The following is a 17517-nucleotide window of genomic DNA, read 5'->3' as shown; positions in this document are numbered from 1 at the left end:
TTTCAATATCCAGTGAATTAAACTCTTAGCAGATGTTTGATACTAAAGAATTTACTTACATTTGAAAATCATGATTTTCAATCACCATGGATCTTGGAAATTATTATAATTGAAACAGATTAGGTAGTAAGAACTGAGAACTTTAAAATTTTGGAGTGGATAGATACGTAGGAATAATGAGACCGAATGATTTATATTAAAATAATATTATTATATAAAGAAAAATAATAAATGTTCATCTCATTTTCTGATACAACTATTTTTCTTTAAATCTTTCTCTCTCTTCTTTTTTTCTTTTTCTCTCTAAAAATCTCTCATCTTACTTTTTCTGATTTTCAATCAGACTGAGCTTAAGTAATCTTGGAGTCAAAAACATTATTTTCCACCGATCAAAGTCTTGTTTAGAGCTGATAAGTCTCGATTTGTTGAGCTCTTGTGAGATTCCAAAACTTTTTGACACATGTAAGCCAAGTTTCTGGTTGCATGTGTTCATCAACTTCCTCTTCCCATTTCTGATCACATTTCTGGTCTTTTGGTGGTCTATCCTCATCAATCAGTGAGCTATAAGTGTTCTTGGGATTTTCTGGAAGTGTGAGCAAATTTTTGGAAGGGTAGAAGATTCCCGTTCGGTTAAGAGGTAAAGGAAGCTAGTTAATTTAATTGTTTGGTTGATGATGTATGAAAACGTTGTTTGATGGTTTTGCATGTGGGTGAAAATTGAATGTTTGGGTGTTCGACATTGTTTGTGTGACATGTTAACAGTTCATTTTCGGCCTGGGCAGTATTCAGTTTGATATTAGCATTCGTTACTGGTCGTACTTAGATCTGTATAAATGTTCGGTCTTACTAGCGTTTGATCTCGCTCTAGTGTTCGATCATACACTAGCGTTCGGTCTCACTAACGTTAGGTCTTACTAGCGTTCGGTGATGTTGTACTGTTCGGTCTTGTACTAGCACTCGGTCTCTTAGTAGCACTCGGTCTCTTAGTAGCGCTCGGTCTCTTAGTAGCGCTCGGTCTTGTACTATCACTCAGTCTCTTAGTAGCGCTCAGTCTTGTACTACCACTTGGTTTCTTAGTAGCGCTCGGTCTTGTATTAGTGCTCGGTCTCGTACTTGCATTCGGTCTTAACTGTGTTCGGCCTCATATGGGCCTTACCTGTTAATGACTGTTCGATGATATTTTAGAAATCGGTCTTATATTAGTATTCGGTATCAACTCTAAGTGTTCGGCCTAAGCTATAGGTGTTCGGCCTAAGCCATAAGCGTTCGGTCTAAACTTAGTACTTGGCCTAGTGGTAGTATTCGGTCATGTTGTGGTACTCGGAATCTTCTAGTTGTCAGTCATTAATTATGCTCGGCCCTCTCTTCAATTGTACCTATTATTGATTGTCTGGTCCTTTTCTTTAGGTAGTGATAGATCGTTCGGTCTTGTTCATATATGTTGGTGATTTCTGTTCGGCCTATATTTATATTTATTCTAGTGTGCTATTTTAATTAATTGTTCCAATTGCTTTGATGACTTATGTATGCATTATCATAATGGTGTCAAAATGAAAGTATGGTATGATAATTGAAAGGATGTGAAAGAGAATTCCAAGGAGGAATGTCTTAGTGATTTATTATTAAGGTGGTGGTAAAGTATGAATATGGACAACGAAATCCACGACGGTCATCCTGAAATTATGATGATTACCAATTCTCAAGTAAACATGGGTAATGCATTGTGTGAGAATGTCAGGAGGTCCTAGCCTATAGGGTCTTAGGTGAGTTATAACGGATTAACCCCGGGTGGCAACTGATGGTTTTCCAGTTACTACATCACTAGGTGCACAAACGACCTCAAGCTACATATTCATACAATTCGGATGGTCAAGTCAAGTGTTCGGTCATTGCCTGTAATGTATGGTCGGTCATTGTATGCTTGAAATGCTTAGTTGACACATGCTTATGTATTTGTTTAATTTGCATGATTAGTGTAATCAATTAAATTACTCTAGCTTACCTTTACTTTTCTGTGGCCTGTCTTTGTGTGTTTGTTTCTCTTTTGCGATGATCACCTGAATGGTATCAGCTTAGGAATACAACTTTTTCAGTTGGCTCATCGGAAGGTTGTTGGTAAAACAACAATATATGAGTATTTCAGTTTTCAGGTGAAGAATTTAGTTCTTCATAAAATTATAGTTCTGTTATTTCCTTATCAATGTAATGTTTCATTTTAATAATTTTATATTACTAAATTGGGATGTTACACATTTTATATATGTTTTTTGGAAATTAAAGTTTAACAATTTTTTTTATCAAACCAAATTCTAACATGAAAAGATGGAATTTTTATTTTGGTTCAATATTCTATTAACTCAAAAATACTAAATTCTAACATGAAAACGATGTGAGAAATATAGCAACTTAAATGGGTTCAAATAGAATCCAACTTACTTGCAAGTTAAATGGGTTCAAAGATAATTGAAAGTGGATTGACTAATAATACACCACCAACCCTTATCACTTTTTTTTTCATTACTTCTTTATTATAGTTTTAGTTGTATAAATTAATAATTTGATTTTTCTAAATGTTAAAATATTATTTAATAATATTTAAATGATTTTAGATATTTAATTTATTTACTTGTCTAACTATATAAATTGATATTTTGATTTTCATTTACCATATTTATAATATAATGTTTGATAAAATAAATAAATATTTTGATTAAATATGACTCCGAGTTAAATTAATACACATTTATTATACTACAACAAATATATAAATTTATTTGAGAGAACAAAATATATTTAAATTACTCAACCTACATAACTTATTAATCTCAAATTACAAACTTTTTAAATGAATCAAGCTGAATTAACTCTTAGCTTAATTCATAAGTAAGCACATGAAAACCAACTCTTTACATATAAATTATCTTTATGATATAAAATATTAAGGGAATTATTCTAGGATTTTTGAAGCTTGTATTATTTCATTTAAGCCAAACATTTTAATGTTAATTAATAATATGTTGTAAAATAAAATAAATTTTAATTAGTTCTAACGAATAAATTATTATTTTTTAAAAAAGAAACTATGTTCTATTTTTCTTTTAGAATTAAGACATAAAAGAAATTATTCATTTAATTTTCAGTGTTTCAATTTTTTAACAAAATAAAATATTACCATTTAACAGGTATTTTGTTCTTCTTTGCACATTATATTACGAATTAAAACGCAAATTTCGATGACAGACTGATATATAATATTTGGGTTTGATAGTAAAAAAAGATATTGAAAAGCATATCAAGTAATACCTCAAACAATCACAGTCTCGTGTTACAGCTTATAGTTTTTCATACTTATCACACTAAAAAATCATACATATATAAACTTAAACATTATGGCCATAATAAATAGTCTATCATATAATTACAATCATACTCATCTCTTTTTTATCAAAGAATAACTTATTTATTTATTAAATATAATAGGATCACATACACATTATTCCAAAAACATCATAACATATTTCTCGAGGACTTAATATATTATTAGACTCTAAGATTATACATATATTATACTCATTTTTATGTTGGGCCTGATAAATTTTAGCTATGAAATCAAAATAACCTCTTTTAACTTTTACTCTAAGTATTTTACTCTATATGAGTCTAATGCTTCATAGAGTTAGGATAGTATAATCTAAGTCATTTCATCAATACACTTCATAAAATAATCAACAATAGAGTTTCTATCGCAAAAATTACTACATTATCATCCCAATTCACTCATCAAACCAAAGTAAAAAAACAACTACTTGTGAGCACATACAACATTCTCACCTCGTTCATACATCACATTCTCATAAAATCTTAAATTATCACACCATGTTATAGATATGTTTCCTAATTCTATCCAAACTCATCATGTATCATTTTATTCAATTGAAACATTACTAATACATAATTTATTTTCTATTGATTAGCTCAATTTTCACATACAATATTTACATTAACCACACACCTCAAAACAAAGATCCCAATGGTCCAAGTGAAGAATCATGTGCCTAGGATGATAGTCAAAATTTTAGCTTGATTCAAAGATTAATGAAGTAAGAATCCCAATTTTTCCAAAGATGATGCCCTTAGACCGACTAATTGAGTGAATTCACCAACTTGGTTGCATCCAATGATACTAAAGTCCCACCCAACACTAGCCAAGTCAATGACCACTATCTAATGGGCACCCAATGACACTATAGTGGCACGTAACGCTGCACCAGAACTTAAACTTCTTTTATTAAGTTTTAATTGAGTAATTTGACTTTTCTTAAATTATTCCCTAGTTAATAAAATTCATAAATTTATAATATAACTATATTTTAGCTTAAGAAGTACCAAATTTAATCAATCAAAGGTCTCGTAGAGGTGTTTCCATCAACAATCCAGCCTAGGTTCTACAAGAACAATGCACACTTTTTGATACCAATTGAATCAAACTCACTTATCTTTAAACAAATCTTACAACAGTAAACATATTACATATTTATCACTGTAAATTCAATACCAAACCACTTCATCACAATATATCAGTTCATAATTAAACTTTAATCAAACAAGATTTCACACATCAAATATATAACAACTCAAGTGAAACGTACTCCTTTAGGTTTCAAATGATGTTTTCTTTTTATATTCACAATTTATAGACAAATTCAACTTGTCAAATATATCACTCGAAACCAATGGCGACCCATTTATCATTCATTGAGATAAGCACCAACAAATCACAATTTCACTTATGCAACTTTAGTAACACTATTAAATCAACCAAACATCACATAATCCCTTAAACCAAACAATTCCTCTCATTCATCAATTGTTACCACTCCAATTTCAGATACACTTCAAATGCTTCACATTTCAAATTAAATATTTCAAAAAGGCACATCTATAAATCAATCAAAACCATTACACATATTTCGTTCATTGGATTACAAAAAAACTTTTAAATATATAACTTTCCTTACCTATTTTAGACTCAAATGATGCTTCATGTCAACTCTACTTCACATAAACTGCTCTACCTACATATAGAAAACTTTGATCAAAAGTCATAACACATCCTTATTATTCTAATTGAACAAAGATTCACCTTGAGCCCTATACTACTTACAAGTCCAAAGACCCCACATGCAACAAATTTCTTAAAAGACTCAAAAAAGACTAAAAGATGAACTTACTCTGACATACTATGATATTGAAATAGATGAAGGATGAAGTCAAATATTTAGGGAGAATGAAAGAGAGAAGTTTAGAGATGAAAATATTTATAAAATGAATTTTTGTTAATAGAAAACTTAGTTTCAACTTTTTATTATTAATATAATATATATATATATATATATATATATATATATATATATATATATATATATATATATATATATATAAAAGCTATTATGTTTTATACTTTTTTTTATTAAAATAGTTTTATGAATACATACTATAATATAAACCTTAATTTGATTATGTTTAATAACATAAACAGGATTTTAAAACCATTAATTAATATATAAAATGGAACTTAACCTGATTTAGTTAAAAATCAAAATAAAAAATCATATATTTTTAAATAATAAAATATAAATAACTTATATATATATATATATATATATATATATATATATATAACTTAAAATATATAATATTCATCTCAAAAACATTTTACTAACTAATGAACGCATGTTTCGTTAAACTTGTTACACACACACACACACACACATATATATATATATATATATATATATATATATATATATATATATATATATAATACGTAATATTTATCTGATTTTTTTAACTAACTAATCCAGACATATTTTGTGAAATTTGTTAAATTTATTTCTTCCAATAGCAAACTTTTTAACAAACACATCAACAAAAAATTTAAAATCAGTCATACTCAAATAATTCATTAAATATTGTAAATTTTTATATAGGATATTAACAAAATTGAATGGGATATTATCATATAATAAAAACAACTAAAAACACTTTTTTTTATCTAAAAATAGTAACTAAAGTTTTGCTTAAGATATTCATTGAAATTTATGTATAGAAATAATTTTTATATTTCAAAAATAGATTGGAAATACATAGGATTTAAAAAAGATACTAATAATAATATAATAAAATATTAAATAAAGCACATGTATTTTTTTTTACTTTGTTATATATATATATATATATATATATATATATATATATTAATCTATATTGAATATGTGTATTTCTTTAATATTATAATAATATACAATTATATATCTTACTTTTGTATTACATAAAGAACGCACAATAATGTTTCTTAACTGTTTTGTTTTATTGATATTTTTATATAAACTAAAATTTAGTAATGAAATAAAACAGAAAAAAAAACTTATGCCAAGACTTAAGATGAATTGAAAACTGATATGGTTAGGTTTAATTTTTCGGTAGGTCGATATTTTTGTTTGGAATTTTAAATAGATTCATTTCTTTTTGAACGTCTTAATTGAGTTCTTATTTTTGTAAAATTGATACAATCAGGGACTTTCCGTCAAATTGAAAAGACGCCGTTAAGGAGGGTGTTATGTGATATGCTCACAATGTCTTTTTAAATGATATGGCATTAAAAACGTGTGTGAAGTGTATTTTTTTTAATTTTTGAATTAAAAAATGGAGTGCAAAGAGGGAAAATAAAATTTAAATAAGGGCAAAGTGGTCATCTCATTTCATAGAACACATCGAAAGGTTCAAAAGCAATGCCAGCACCAAACATTGCTCCTGGAATGTCATCCTTCATCTTTTCCGATAACCAAATCACGCTTCCATGGCAGCCACTATAGACAGAACTGCAAATTGCAGGAACCCAATCGCGAGTTCGTCCAACATTTTCACCACTGCGAGACAAAATCAAAACCTGCGAAAATTCCCAAATCAAAAACCAGAAAAAAAATGTATGTGAACTAATGCAAAATTGACAAAAAAAAGTTGAATCTGCAAAAATTCCCAAATCAACCGCCACTGTGAAGCATCTTCACCGGATCACCTCGTCAATGTCACCGCAGAGACCACCTAAACACATCAGCGCCTCTTCGCGAGCTACTCGCTAGGCCGCCACCAATTGTGATTCGATCTCCACTGTCATGGCAACTTGAAACGCATAAAAACCAGAAACGATAGAGGAACCCTAAAACACAGAAAAAATCCCCAAATCAACGAACCCTAGTCGCGCAAGCACGATTGAGACTCAAGAGGCGAAACTCAGGAACGTGACTCCCTTCGTTTTCCACCATCATCGCGAGAGATAATTAGAATCATGAAGCACTTGCAAAAATAAAAACGCAACCACAAGAGAAATTTTTCTCTCGTGCAAAGAGATCTCTATGGCAATTGGCAGCAACACACTTCGCGGCGCAGGCAGAGGAGGCAGAAGCAAGCCTTCCAAATCCTAATTCTGAAACCCTAATTTGGGTGAGAAAGGGGCTTCCACGTGGCAAGCCCCCATTGGATACTTAATTTAATTTGATTTCCCAACTTTGCCCTTACTTATATTATATTTCTACCCTGTAACCTTCATTTTTTAATTCAAAAATAAAATAAATACAATTGAGACACGTTTTTAATGCCACATCATTTATAAAGACATTGTCATCATGCCACGTAACACCCTTCTTAACGACGTCTTCTCAATTTGACGAAAAACCCCTATTTGATTCAATTTTACAAAAATAAGGACCCAATTGAGATGCCAAAAAAGAAAAGGACCTATTTGAGATTCCGGACGAAAATAGGGACCTACCGAGACATTAAACCATATGGTTATTTGAGACTTGTTAGAAGTGTTCTTTGAGTGAAAACTGATATCGAACAAAGTGGTAGTTCATTAGAATGGTTTTGAAGTGTTTTTAGTGTAAAAGAGAGGTTTTGAGTGTGAGATTTTAAAGCAATGAGTGTAAATTGTTTTGGGAAGTTAGAGGTCTGCTATTAGATCTATTATGACTTGTCTAGGCTTTCAAATGAGAAATATTTGGTGTAGAACTGTTAGGGTCATCTTAGGGTGAGTTCTTAGGTGTTTTTAGTCAAATTTTGAGGTTTTACATAGTGAGAACTTGAAACAGAAGAGCTGAGAGTAATATGAGGTGTTGAGGTGTGTTAGCAAATGTATTTAGACTTTGTTATGCAGTTGGTGGACTGATATGGGTATTGGAAAGTGTAGAATTGGTTTTGGGGTAGCTTAGAGGGGTGATTTTGGGTTTGGAGTAGCAATTTTGAGTTATAGTGGTGTTTTTAGGTGTTTCTCAGTGTTTAGAAGGTTCTAGGGATCAATTAAAGTTGTGGGACAAGTGTTCAAAGTCATAATAATTGATTTGGCCATAGTTTCTGGTTTTAATCGATTATGACACTAACATCATAGATTAAAACAAACACTTTAGCCTAATCAATTATGTTAGTAACATAATAAATTAAAATAGGAAATTTTGCCCTGTTTTGCTTTATATGAATTGTGGCTTGCCTTAATAGATTATATTATCAATCTAATAGATTATTTCTACTAGTAAAGTGAAAATTTGACTAATCTAAACCAAATTCACTTGTATTCATATGATCTATGTTTTTCATTGTTCTTTTATGATCCTAAACAATGTTATAATCAATTTTATATGTTGGTATGCAATATAAAAGTGAATGGATATGTATATGGTTTCAAAGTTGTGAAATGAGTTCCAAGGTGGAATTCCTGGGTGTGGTTTCAAGTGTTGTTAGTATGAATACACGAAACTCAGTCTTGGAGGTTATCTTGACATTCTAATGGTCTTTCATTATCAAATAAAGAAGATTGACACATGTGGTGAAAGTAGTAGGAAGTATTAGTCTTGGGTGCTTCTAGTATGATCTAATGCATGGAATAAACTTACCTTGTGAGTGTGGGTGGTAGTGTGACACCCGTTGACAATGACTTTGCAAAGAAGTAGAGACCACCACAAGTGCACAACCCACCACAACTTGACATTAATTATAAATCTGGATAGTTCAGTCTAAGTCTTGTTATGTTTAGGATGTTTTGATTTAATTGTTATATATGCATTATGTGTGATGCATGATATGTTAATGTATTTTATTGCTTGTTTTTATATCTAGATTACTTTGCTTGTGTGTTGTTTGTCTATGTGTTGTTTTTTTTGCGATGATCACTTAAATGGTGTGAACTTAGGAAAATCATCTTTTCAGTCATTTCAGCGAGATATGAGGATGAAACAGCAATTGATTCTACAAGTGTAGATCTTATCTTTTATGTTTGTTTTCATCTAGTGGTTCTATTATGATATATGTAATATTTTATTTTAGTAGTTTTATATTATTAAAATGAGATTATACCTATTCATTGAAATTTATGTATAGAAATATTTTTTATATTTCAAAAGTAGATTGGAAATACATAAGATTTTAAAAAAATACTAATAATAATATAATAAAATATTAAATAAAGCACATGTATTTTTTTTACTTTGTTATATATATATTAATCTATATTGAATATGTGTATTTCTTTAATATTATAATAATATACAATTATATATCTTATTTTTGTATTACATAAAGAACGCACAATAATGTTTCTTCACTGTTTTGTTTTATTGATATTTTTATATAAACTAAAATTTAGTAATGAAATAAAACAGAAAAAAAAGAACTTTCTTTTATAATTAATGCCAAGACTTGTACGATGAATTGCAAATTTTGTGGAGATAGATTAGTATAAAAGTTGAAATGATATTTAGAAATAGAAAATGTTGAATTTTCTAAGTGTACATCTTGATGATGATTGACTGAAATATGAGTGTTAATGGGTGAGAATAGAAAGGTGGAGTGAAGTCCGCAAAAAACACCAGAAAAACAGCCGCTATAGTACAAACAAACACAGTGAATTATTGTACAATTATAGAAATAGATAGGTAATAGAGAGGAGGGCAATATGGGAAAGAAGATGTCTCAAACGTAACTAACCTCAGTGGTATTTGTTGGCTCTTTAAAGGGTAACATTGACATTGAACGCTATTAAAGTAGGAAGAGCAGCTATTAGTTACGTTCTCATTCTATTTTTTCAACCCTCTCTTTCTCTTTCTACAAAGACTTTCTCTGTCCACAACCATCATACCATTACACCTTACCTTACCACCCCTTCCACCACCCTTTTCTCTCTTTTATACCCACATCACAACACAAGAAGGAAAGAGAGAAAGAGTGAGAAAAACAAAAACAAAAACAAAAGGTGGTAGATGCATGAGCCACAACACAACACAACTCACATTATCTCATACCACACTCACCACCTTCTCTTCCCCCAAAATTCTCATAATTCTACCTCTTCTCTTACCTTTTCCCTTCAGATTTCTCACCACTTCTCTTCTCTCCTGCCACCTTATCCCACCCTTTTCACTTTTTTTTTTCAGGTATATTTGCCAACAACAATGGCTTGTTTTTCCTTCCTTTTTCTCTGTATTTTTTTTGTCTCTTATGTTTTTGTCTTTCTGGAGGTTATTTTTTTTTCACCTCTTTCTTTCCTCCTTGGTGTGTGATGAGATTTCTGGTCATGGGCATTTTGAGTTGACTGCTCAAAAGCCTAAAGACTTGGTCTTTCTCTTCTTCGCTTTTCTGGGTGTCTTCAATTTTCTTTTGAATGTGTTATTTGGTTTGTGTTTGTGTGAGGTCAAATGGGTCTGTCTTTGCTGTTACCGTCCCCCTTCCAAGAAAGGTGGTAGGTTGATGGGGTTGACTTCAACCTAGAGAGAAAGACTTGGCTCATGTGCGTGCTTTTTGTTTCCAAAATTGGATTCCATATAATGTTGTTGGAGTTTTCCTTAGAAAAACCAGGATATTGTCAACTTTGTTTTAAAAAAAAATGTTTTTTTTTCTTTGAAAATAGTTTTCACCTTTCAGTTTTGAAGGGGTTGGTGATACTTCTTGTTGTGATCAAATTGGATTGCTGATTTGAGCAATTGTTTACGGAGTTTGTTCTTGAGTGGTTGGAATTGTGTTATGATCAATGTTTCTCTGCATTTGTGTGTTTGTTTATGGAAGTTTTGCTAGATGAAACACAGGATCACTGTCTGCACTGCTTAAAAGTCAAAGCAGGATGATTTGCTAAACCTTGTTTTGTTGGGATCTAGTTCTGAATGTGTAATCCCGTGTTTTCCCTTCTTTACTTTTCACTTCTGATCATTTTTATCTATTTTTGGTCCCAGAACTTGGAAGAGACCATTTCTTTTTGTGGCATAAATAGTCATGTGCATCTTCTAAGACACCTTTTGTCTTTTACTCATTGGCTGCAAAATTATTTTCTTGTAGACTTGATAGTAAATTTTTGAATCTCTGACATGACATTATTTGGTTTTACAACATGGAACTGATCTTGGAACTTTCGTCTTTCCTTGTAGGTCTATCTTTCATTTTCATCTGCCTGAAACATTCCATTTGTGGTGCTCACTCCCCGGCTGAATTGAAGGAAAAAGTTGGTATTATACGAAATTAATCACCGTGATTTGATGACTTGGTAAGAAGACTTAAATTAGATATGGTGAGCTTGAGAAGGCGCAGACTCTTGGGACTATGTTCAGGTATGGTAAACATGTTTATCTCAATTGTTGCAGAATACTTTTATGAACTGTGTCTTAAACTTAACTGACATTGTTTCAAATATATTTTTTCTATTGCAGGAAACAGTTCCTTTGTCACTCCACTCCCTCTGTACTGTGAGAATTTGTCTAGTCTTGAAAATTCAACCCAGCAAGCTAAACCCAAGAGTGAGCAGCCTGTGCTTTCCGATGATGCAAGCAACCTGGACAGTGTAAGGACAACATTACTAATGATAGATGATTATATAAACCCTTTTTTTTAAACTTTAATTTGGTTTTTCTGTAAGTTTACTTCAGGTTTTTTGACTTGGTATCTGTTTAGGACATCTTTTATTTTGAAGTCCATTTCAACTAGCTACATATCAGATCATTCAAACCTTTACTTTATTTTGTTATTACAATGCTGTAAATTCAATTTAAGTATCCAGGTGAGGAAGAAAGTTTGGCATCACTTATGCATTCTCTATCTTCATTTGAACATGTTTACTTAAAGGAGAATTCAACCAATGAGAATTACTCAAATTGATTTCAAGAGTACCAGCTTTCGAATAATGATTCATTCTGAATCTCTGGTTATTATCATTCATCTTTACAACATGGGTATGCCCAATGTTAAGTGGTTGGTTGGACAACTCTTTTTTTTTTCTCTTTTTTCAGTCATTTTGGGTAATTGGTTGGATAAATTTGGTGGTCCAACTATCTAAATTTATTTTATAGACTTTACTAATTAAGGTAAAAAGGCCCTGAGTAACGTTTCATCTTGTCTTCAAATCTTCCTTATTGGAATGTTTTAATTTTAATCTCTGTACATTTAAAGACTAATACTCCTGCACAATTTACAAGTCTGCCTTTTGTCTGAATATTTCTTGAAGTTTTATATATTTGGATTTAGTTTTTGCCTTCTGTCAATCTTCCAAAATGTTCGTGCCTAATTAATAATTTACCATGGGTGTGATAACTTGCACACCAGAGGCACATTCTACCCAGTTCTTATGTATTAGGTAAAAGTTGTCTCTATGTTATAATGCCTACACTGGACATAGACAGAACTGTCTTGTGATGCTTAGAGTTTTAAGCAGCATTATGTGACATTCAACATAGGAGCATTATGTGATCATCATCCATACTCTTTCTGTGTGTTCTCCAGCTGGGTGAATAAGTTAGAAGCTTTTTATTATTGATTTTTTGACGCCTTTTGTTTATTATCTTCCAATCTTTTCAGTTTTTCACATCATCTTTGTGCATTGATTCTGGCTTTTTGGGTAAAGCCAATTTGAGTGTCAGTTGCTCCCTCCAAGGTCAAATCTTTTGCTTGCATTGCTTTTCTAAACCACATTAATATCAGTGATATATTTCAAATTCAGAAAAGCTCTCAAGTTGTCTCCTAGTGATTGCGTCTGAAAATGGTTTTCATTTGTTTTTGCACTGGTCAGCAGTTTCCCTTCTCTGGAATAACTTGTTTGGTGTTGATGGGTTTTCTCCTGGATCATAAAAGTACCTCTGTTAATTTTAGAGGACTCAAAACCAATAGAGATTTTCTAAGGTTTCAGAATTGTTATCAGATTGTGGTTATTTGGTGTATATAGTCAGAAAGAAATTCTGGACATTTTTACTGCTTTATTGTTTTCTCCTGAGTTCCTTTGTGACTAACTAGTTCACTTGGCTTCTTTGTGGTGTTTTTCTAATGGTCTTCTTAGGGGGTGTCTTTGTTAGATGTACAGATAGATTGATATGCATTACATGTTTTATGTTCAAAGTTGTTTTGTTTCCTTTCATGTCATCCTGCTTTTGCATTTTGTTTTTCTGTTTATTAAAACAAAAGAACACAGGTGCTAGTAGAGGTGGTTGGTGTAGTATATTGGATGAGATGGTATGCTGGCGTGAAAGTGTAAGTAATAAGTCCTATATCAAATAGACGAATTGGGGTGTGTTTGTTTTGTCTGGTTCAGTAATGTTCATTGGAGCATCTATACTTTCCAATTCATAAACATAATCATTCCCATTTCTCATAGGATAATTGTTCATGTATTGATCTGCTTTTGCAGGGATCTACTACACCAACCACCTCTACTATGAAGTCTTATCCTATTTTGTGGGGGAGGGTTATTTGATTGATGCCTCACAACTCTATCTTTTAATGCCAGAATTAAGAAGTTTTTACTTGGATTACCATTTACATGTTTATGAATTAGATGTTTACTAAGTTGATATGATTAGAAAGTTAGCTCCATGGTATTTTATGTGTTATTTAAATCTTGACAGCCAAAAGCTTAAACTAACCTGTTTTATCTTATCCAGAATACTGCTGTGCTAGAAGAGCCAGGATCATCAAATGTTTCTGGTTCAAGCTCATCAAAAGAACAGCTTATTCAACCAATCACAGGTTTGTCAGTTTAACAGGCCAATTCTTTGCTGTTTTCTTTTAATCTGTGGTTTAGTTTATTATAATGACTTACCTTACGTAGTAAAAGATGTTTCCTTTAAGATATGTATGTAATTATTAAATTTAGAATGAGTTTAATGTTAATTAGAAGTCAATCCTTAAGTTTGGATCCAGTTAAAAAAGTAGAATTTTTAAATTGTTTTACCATTCAAATTTCTTGTTTGAAACACAAGATGAACTAAACGGTTTTAAATTTATAATTACATTGTTACCCTTAAAATAAACTTATCTAAAGAGGGGGGGAAATGTCAATGTCAACAATTGAAGCTAAAGTCAAATCGCATTCAATTCCAAACAAATTTGAATTGATTTCTATTTTTAATCTACTTAGATAAATTTGTATTTTTAATATCACATTAAATACACCTAAAATATTTTACTCCTAATATACTATTACAACAACGGTCTTTTAGATTTCTTTATTAATTTCTTGAGTTATCTATCATTATTTCTAAATTTCATAACTTAACAACCATTAGTGGAATTATACATCAAAAAAGAGTTGACATAATGATAATTAAACTCATATCACATGACTTGAAGATAAGGAGTAATAAAGGAGTTTGGTTTGTAGTAAAAATCATAAAGCGTCTTAATTGAACCACTTTGTGGGAGCTTGATTACAGAACAAAGTTATCTACAAACGGTGTCTATATTTTATTGAAAACCTTAAGATGATACATGGAGAAGGGTCTATTTGGTAGTTAAAATCTGTATTTAGAGAATACACATGATCAGTGTGAAGAAATTTTTCCATTATTTTCGTAATGTGTCAAGTGTGTTCTATTTCCTTATCTGGTACATTTGTTCCACTTGCTAGTATGATTATATATCTTGAGGAAAAATACCTAATTTGGTGTTATGGTATAAATGTTTAAATGTTTCTATACACTCTTTGAGTGAATGTCTGAATATGCTTATTTGGTCGTACTTAAATGGTCATCAACATTGCTTCTGAATTACATTGGGTATATTATTATCTTTACTGGAATGCAATAGTCTTGTATATCATTTACTCAAATTTCTTAGCAATGAGAATCAGCAACAAAAAATGAATGATGAATCCTCTAACTACTCTATGTACTGGATATTTGGTTTGCATGACTAGTAAAGCTACCAGTTATGTACCCTGGGAATTTGTGCTCACTGTGTTTTTGTGACATCAACTATATTAATTCATGGAATCCAATTTTCATGGATAACCCATTATCCTTGCTATCATGCAGTACACGATGATTAAATGACAAGAAAGGAACTGAACTTAAAGATGTTTATGGTTGAACTTTAGTTTTATTGTGAGTATACTAAATTAACATAGCCATTTTCAGGCTAGCTAGTTTGGGAAAACATCTTGTGTTTACATTTTTTGTTTTTTATCATGATTACAAAAGTGCCACATTGTTTTCACTACTTTATTTCAAAGTTTTGAATTGGAATTGGAAATGATGAAAATACGACAATGCTAAGATTTGTGTTGAAATCAGAAATTATGAAAATAACACAATGCTTTCCAGGATAAATATTTGAAAGCAATAAATAAAGTGAAAAGATGGTGATATTTGTGTAATTATTAGTGAAAACAGGAAATGGAAATAGAAAACATTTTCTTGAAACTGAACAACTTTGTTAGGGTAGCATTTTTTTTATGCATGTATTGTCTGTTACATCCTTTACCTGTATTTAGCAGGACCTCCTATTAAACGCAGAAAGCGACACAGAAGAAAGAATTTGCACAACCAAGAACCATGCTTAATGAGAGGTGTATACTTCAAAAATATGAAGTGGCAAGCCGCTATCAAGGTGGACAAGAAACAGATCCATCTAGGGACTGTTGGATCACAAGAAGAAGCTGCTCATTTATATGATAGGTAGTATCTTGAATTGTACAAACTATTACCATCACTAATTCCTTTCAATGCTTCAAAGTTATAGTGAGAATATGCAAGCTTTTCAGTTGTAATTGATAACCTGACAGTATACCTAGTTGGTTCTGTTCTCATTGTTAGAGCATGTGTTTTTCACTCTCTACTCCTTATTCCTCCCCTTTTCCATATCCTAACATGTTCTTTTTTCCCACTTCATAATCATAGTAGTTACCATAATCTGTAGCTGAAAGAGAAAGCAGAGCTACTTTGAATCTAAGCACATTATTTTGTTCAGAGTGTTAGGTTTGAGATAAGAACAGTCTCTGGACAAAACCTATTTTTCATTAACTTTTCTACTATCTGGTAAAGTGCATTATGCATGCAGGCAAGCTACCATAAACCATTGTTAATTCTCAAACAAAGTAGTTAGTATTTGAATGATTGCATGAAAAGGAGGAAGATTCAACACTGTAATGGTAAAGTTTTCGTGATCTCTTTATTATTTATCTGTAGGGCTGCTTTCATGTGTGGGAGAGAGCCCAATTTTGAGCTTCCCGAGGAGGAGAAGCGCGAACTTAGTAAATTTAAATGGGATGATTTCTTGGCAATGACTCGACAAGCCATCACTCGCAAAAGTAATCTCTCTTCAGAACCATTTCTTGTTCTAGATTTGTTTTTCCTCAAATTTTAACAGTTGCAGAATTTTTTTTTGTAGAACACAAGAGAAGACTTAGTCCTGGACCAGGTAATAGTCATGATATGCTTCCACTGCCCAAAGATGATTGGGACAGTAAGCAAGGAGTGAGTGAAGATGCAGAATAGGAAACTTGTATGTCTTGAAAGTTATGATTATGGAATAACCTAAGAGTGAAGATGAAAAACCTCTAGGCTTCACACTTCAACTCTACATCATGCTAGATCCATTTTTATTGTAGAGAAATGCTGCATTATATCAGACCTTGATGTCATTCATCATCCTTCATTTATGCCAATTACTACACCTTAACCCAATAAACAGTCCATCCAATGCTATTAGAATGTGACAACTACCATCTGTTGAACTCTATCAGTCCGTCAAACTAGTGCAAAGCCATTTTCTTCTTCTTCTTCTTCTTCCACTTGGTGGGAATAAATCTGCTGCTCTTTATTTCTACTGGTAAGGATTTATGCCTAAATGAATCTTTCTCAAACACTTGATTGAACTGTTCTTCAATTTACATTGACCATATTTTGTAATGTTTAAATGATTAGTATACATACAAACTCTTCCATGGTGTAACTACACATTTCTGATTTCACTAGTTGCATGGTTCACATGGTATCATTAAACTTGATTGAAATATCCTCTGAATCTGTCTTAGCTTTCTTTGCAAATGTCTAAACCACAAATGATTCTATTACTTTTTCTTGATTGGTGTCGTATAGTAATATCTTTTCATATATAATCAACTTATATTGTATCTATTATTGTATGATCACACATTTATCTTGGTATTTTCATATTTTTCTCATGTTTCCTCTTCTAACATTTACTATGATTTTA

At 31.2% G+C, this 17517-nt stretch overlaps 1 protein-coding gene across 4 annotated transcripts; it reads left to right on the top strand.

Annotated features, from left to right (window-relative positions):
- Positions 1-10126: 10126 nt before the first annotated feature.
- Positions 10127-17314, top strand: LOC108327019 (ethylene-responsive transcription factor-like protein At4g13040). 4 transcript variants are annotated; one of them, XM_017560680.2, is made up of 7 exons: positions 10127-10484; positions 11469-11648; positions 11748-11878; positions 13965-14049; positions 15794-15977; positions 16488-16609; positions 16690-17314. In XM_017560680.2, the coding sequence occupies exons 2-7, from the start codon at positions 11606-11608 to the stop codon at positions 16794-16796; spliced, it is 672 nt and encodes a 223-aa protein (XP_017416169.1). In that variant the 5' UTR covers positions 10127-10484; positions 11469-11605; the 3' UTR covers positions 16797-17314. The 4 variants fall into 4 exon arrangements, with proteins under 4 accessions (XP_017416169.1, XP_017416170.1, XP_052729529.1 ...); XM_017560681.2 differs by having other exon boundaries at positions 10129-10484; positions 15797-15977; XM_052873569.1 differs by lacking the exon at positions 10127-10484 and adding an exon at positions 10820-10837.
- Positions 17315-17517: the final 203 nt, after the last annotated feature.

The sequence above is a fragment of the Vigna angularis genome, chromosome 2, assembly GCF_016808095.1.
Source record: "Vigna angularis cultivar LongXiaoDou No.4 chromosome 2, ASM1680809v1, whole genome shotgun sequence".
NCBI classification, from domain to species: domain Eukaryota; kingdom Viridiplantae; phylum Streptophyta; class Magnoliopsida; order Fabales; family Fabaceae; genus Vigna; species Vigna angularis.
Note: the sequence above shows the minus strand (reverse complement) of the source record. Positions and strands in the feature narration are given on the sequence as shown.

Coding starts and splice junctions, on each gene's coding strand:
- LOC108327019 (XM_017560680.2), top strand. CDS start 11,606: ATGGTGAGCTTGAGAAGGCGCAGACTCTTGGGACTATGTTCAG. Junction 11,649..11,747: donor ACTCTTGGGACTATGTTCAG/GTATGGTAAACA, acceptor TTTCTATTGCAG/GAAACAGTTCCTTTGTCACT. Junction 14,050..15,793: donor GCTTATTCAACCAATCACAG/GTTTGTCAGTTT, acceptor ACCTGTATTTAG/CAGGACCTCCTATTAAACGC.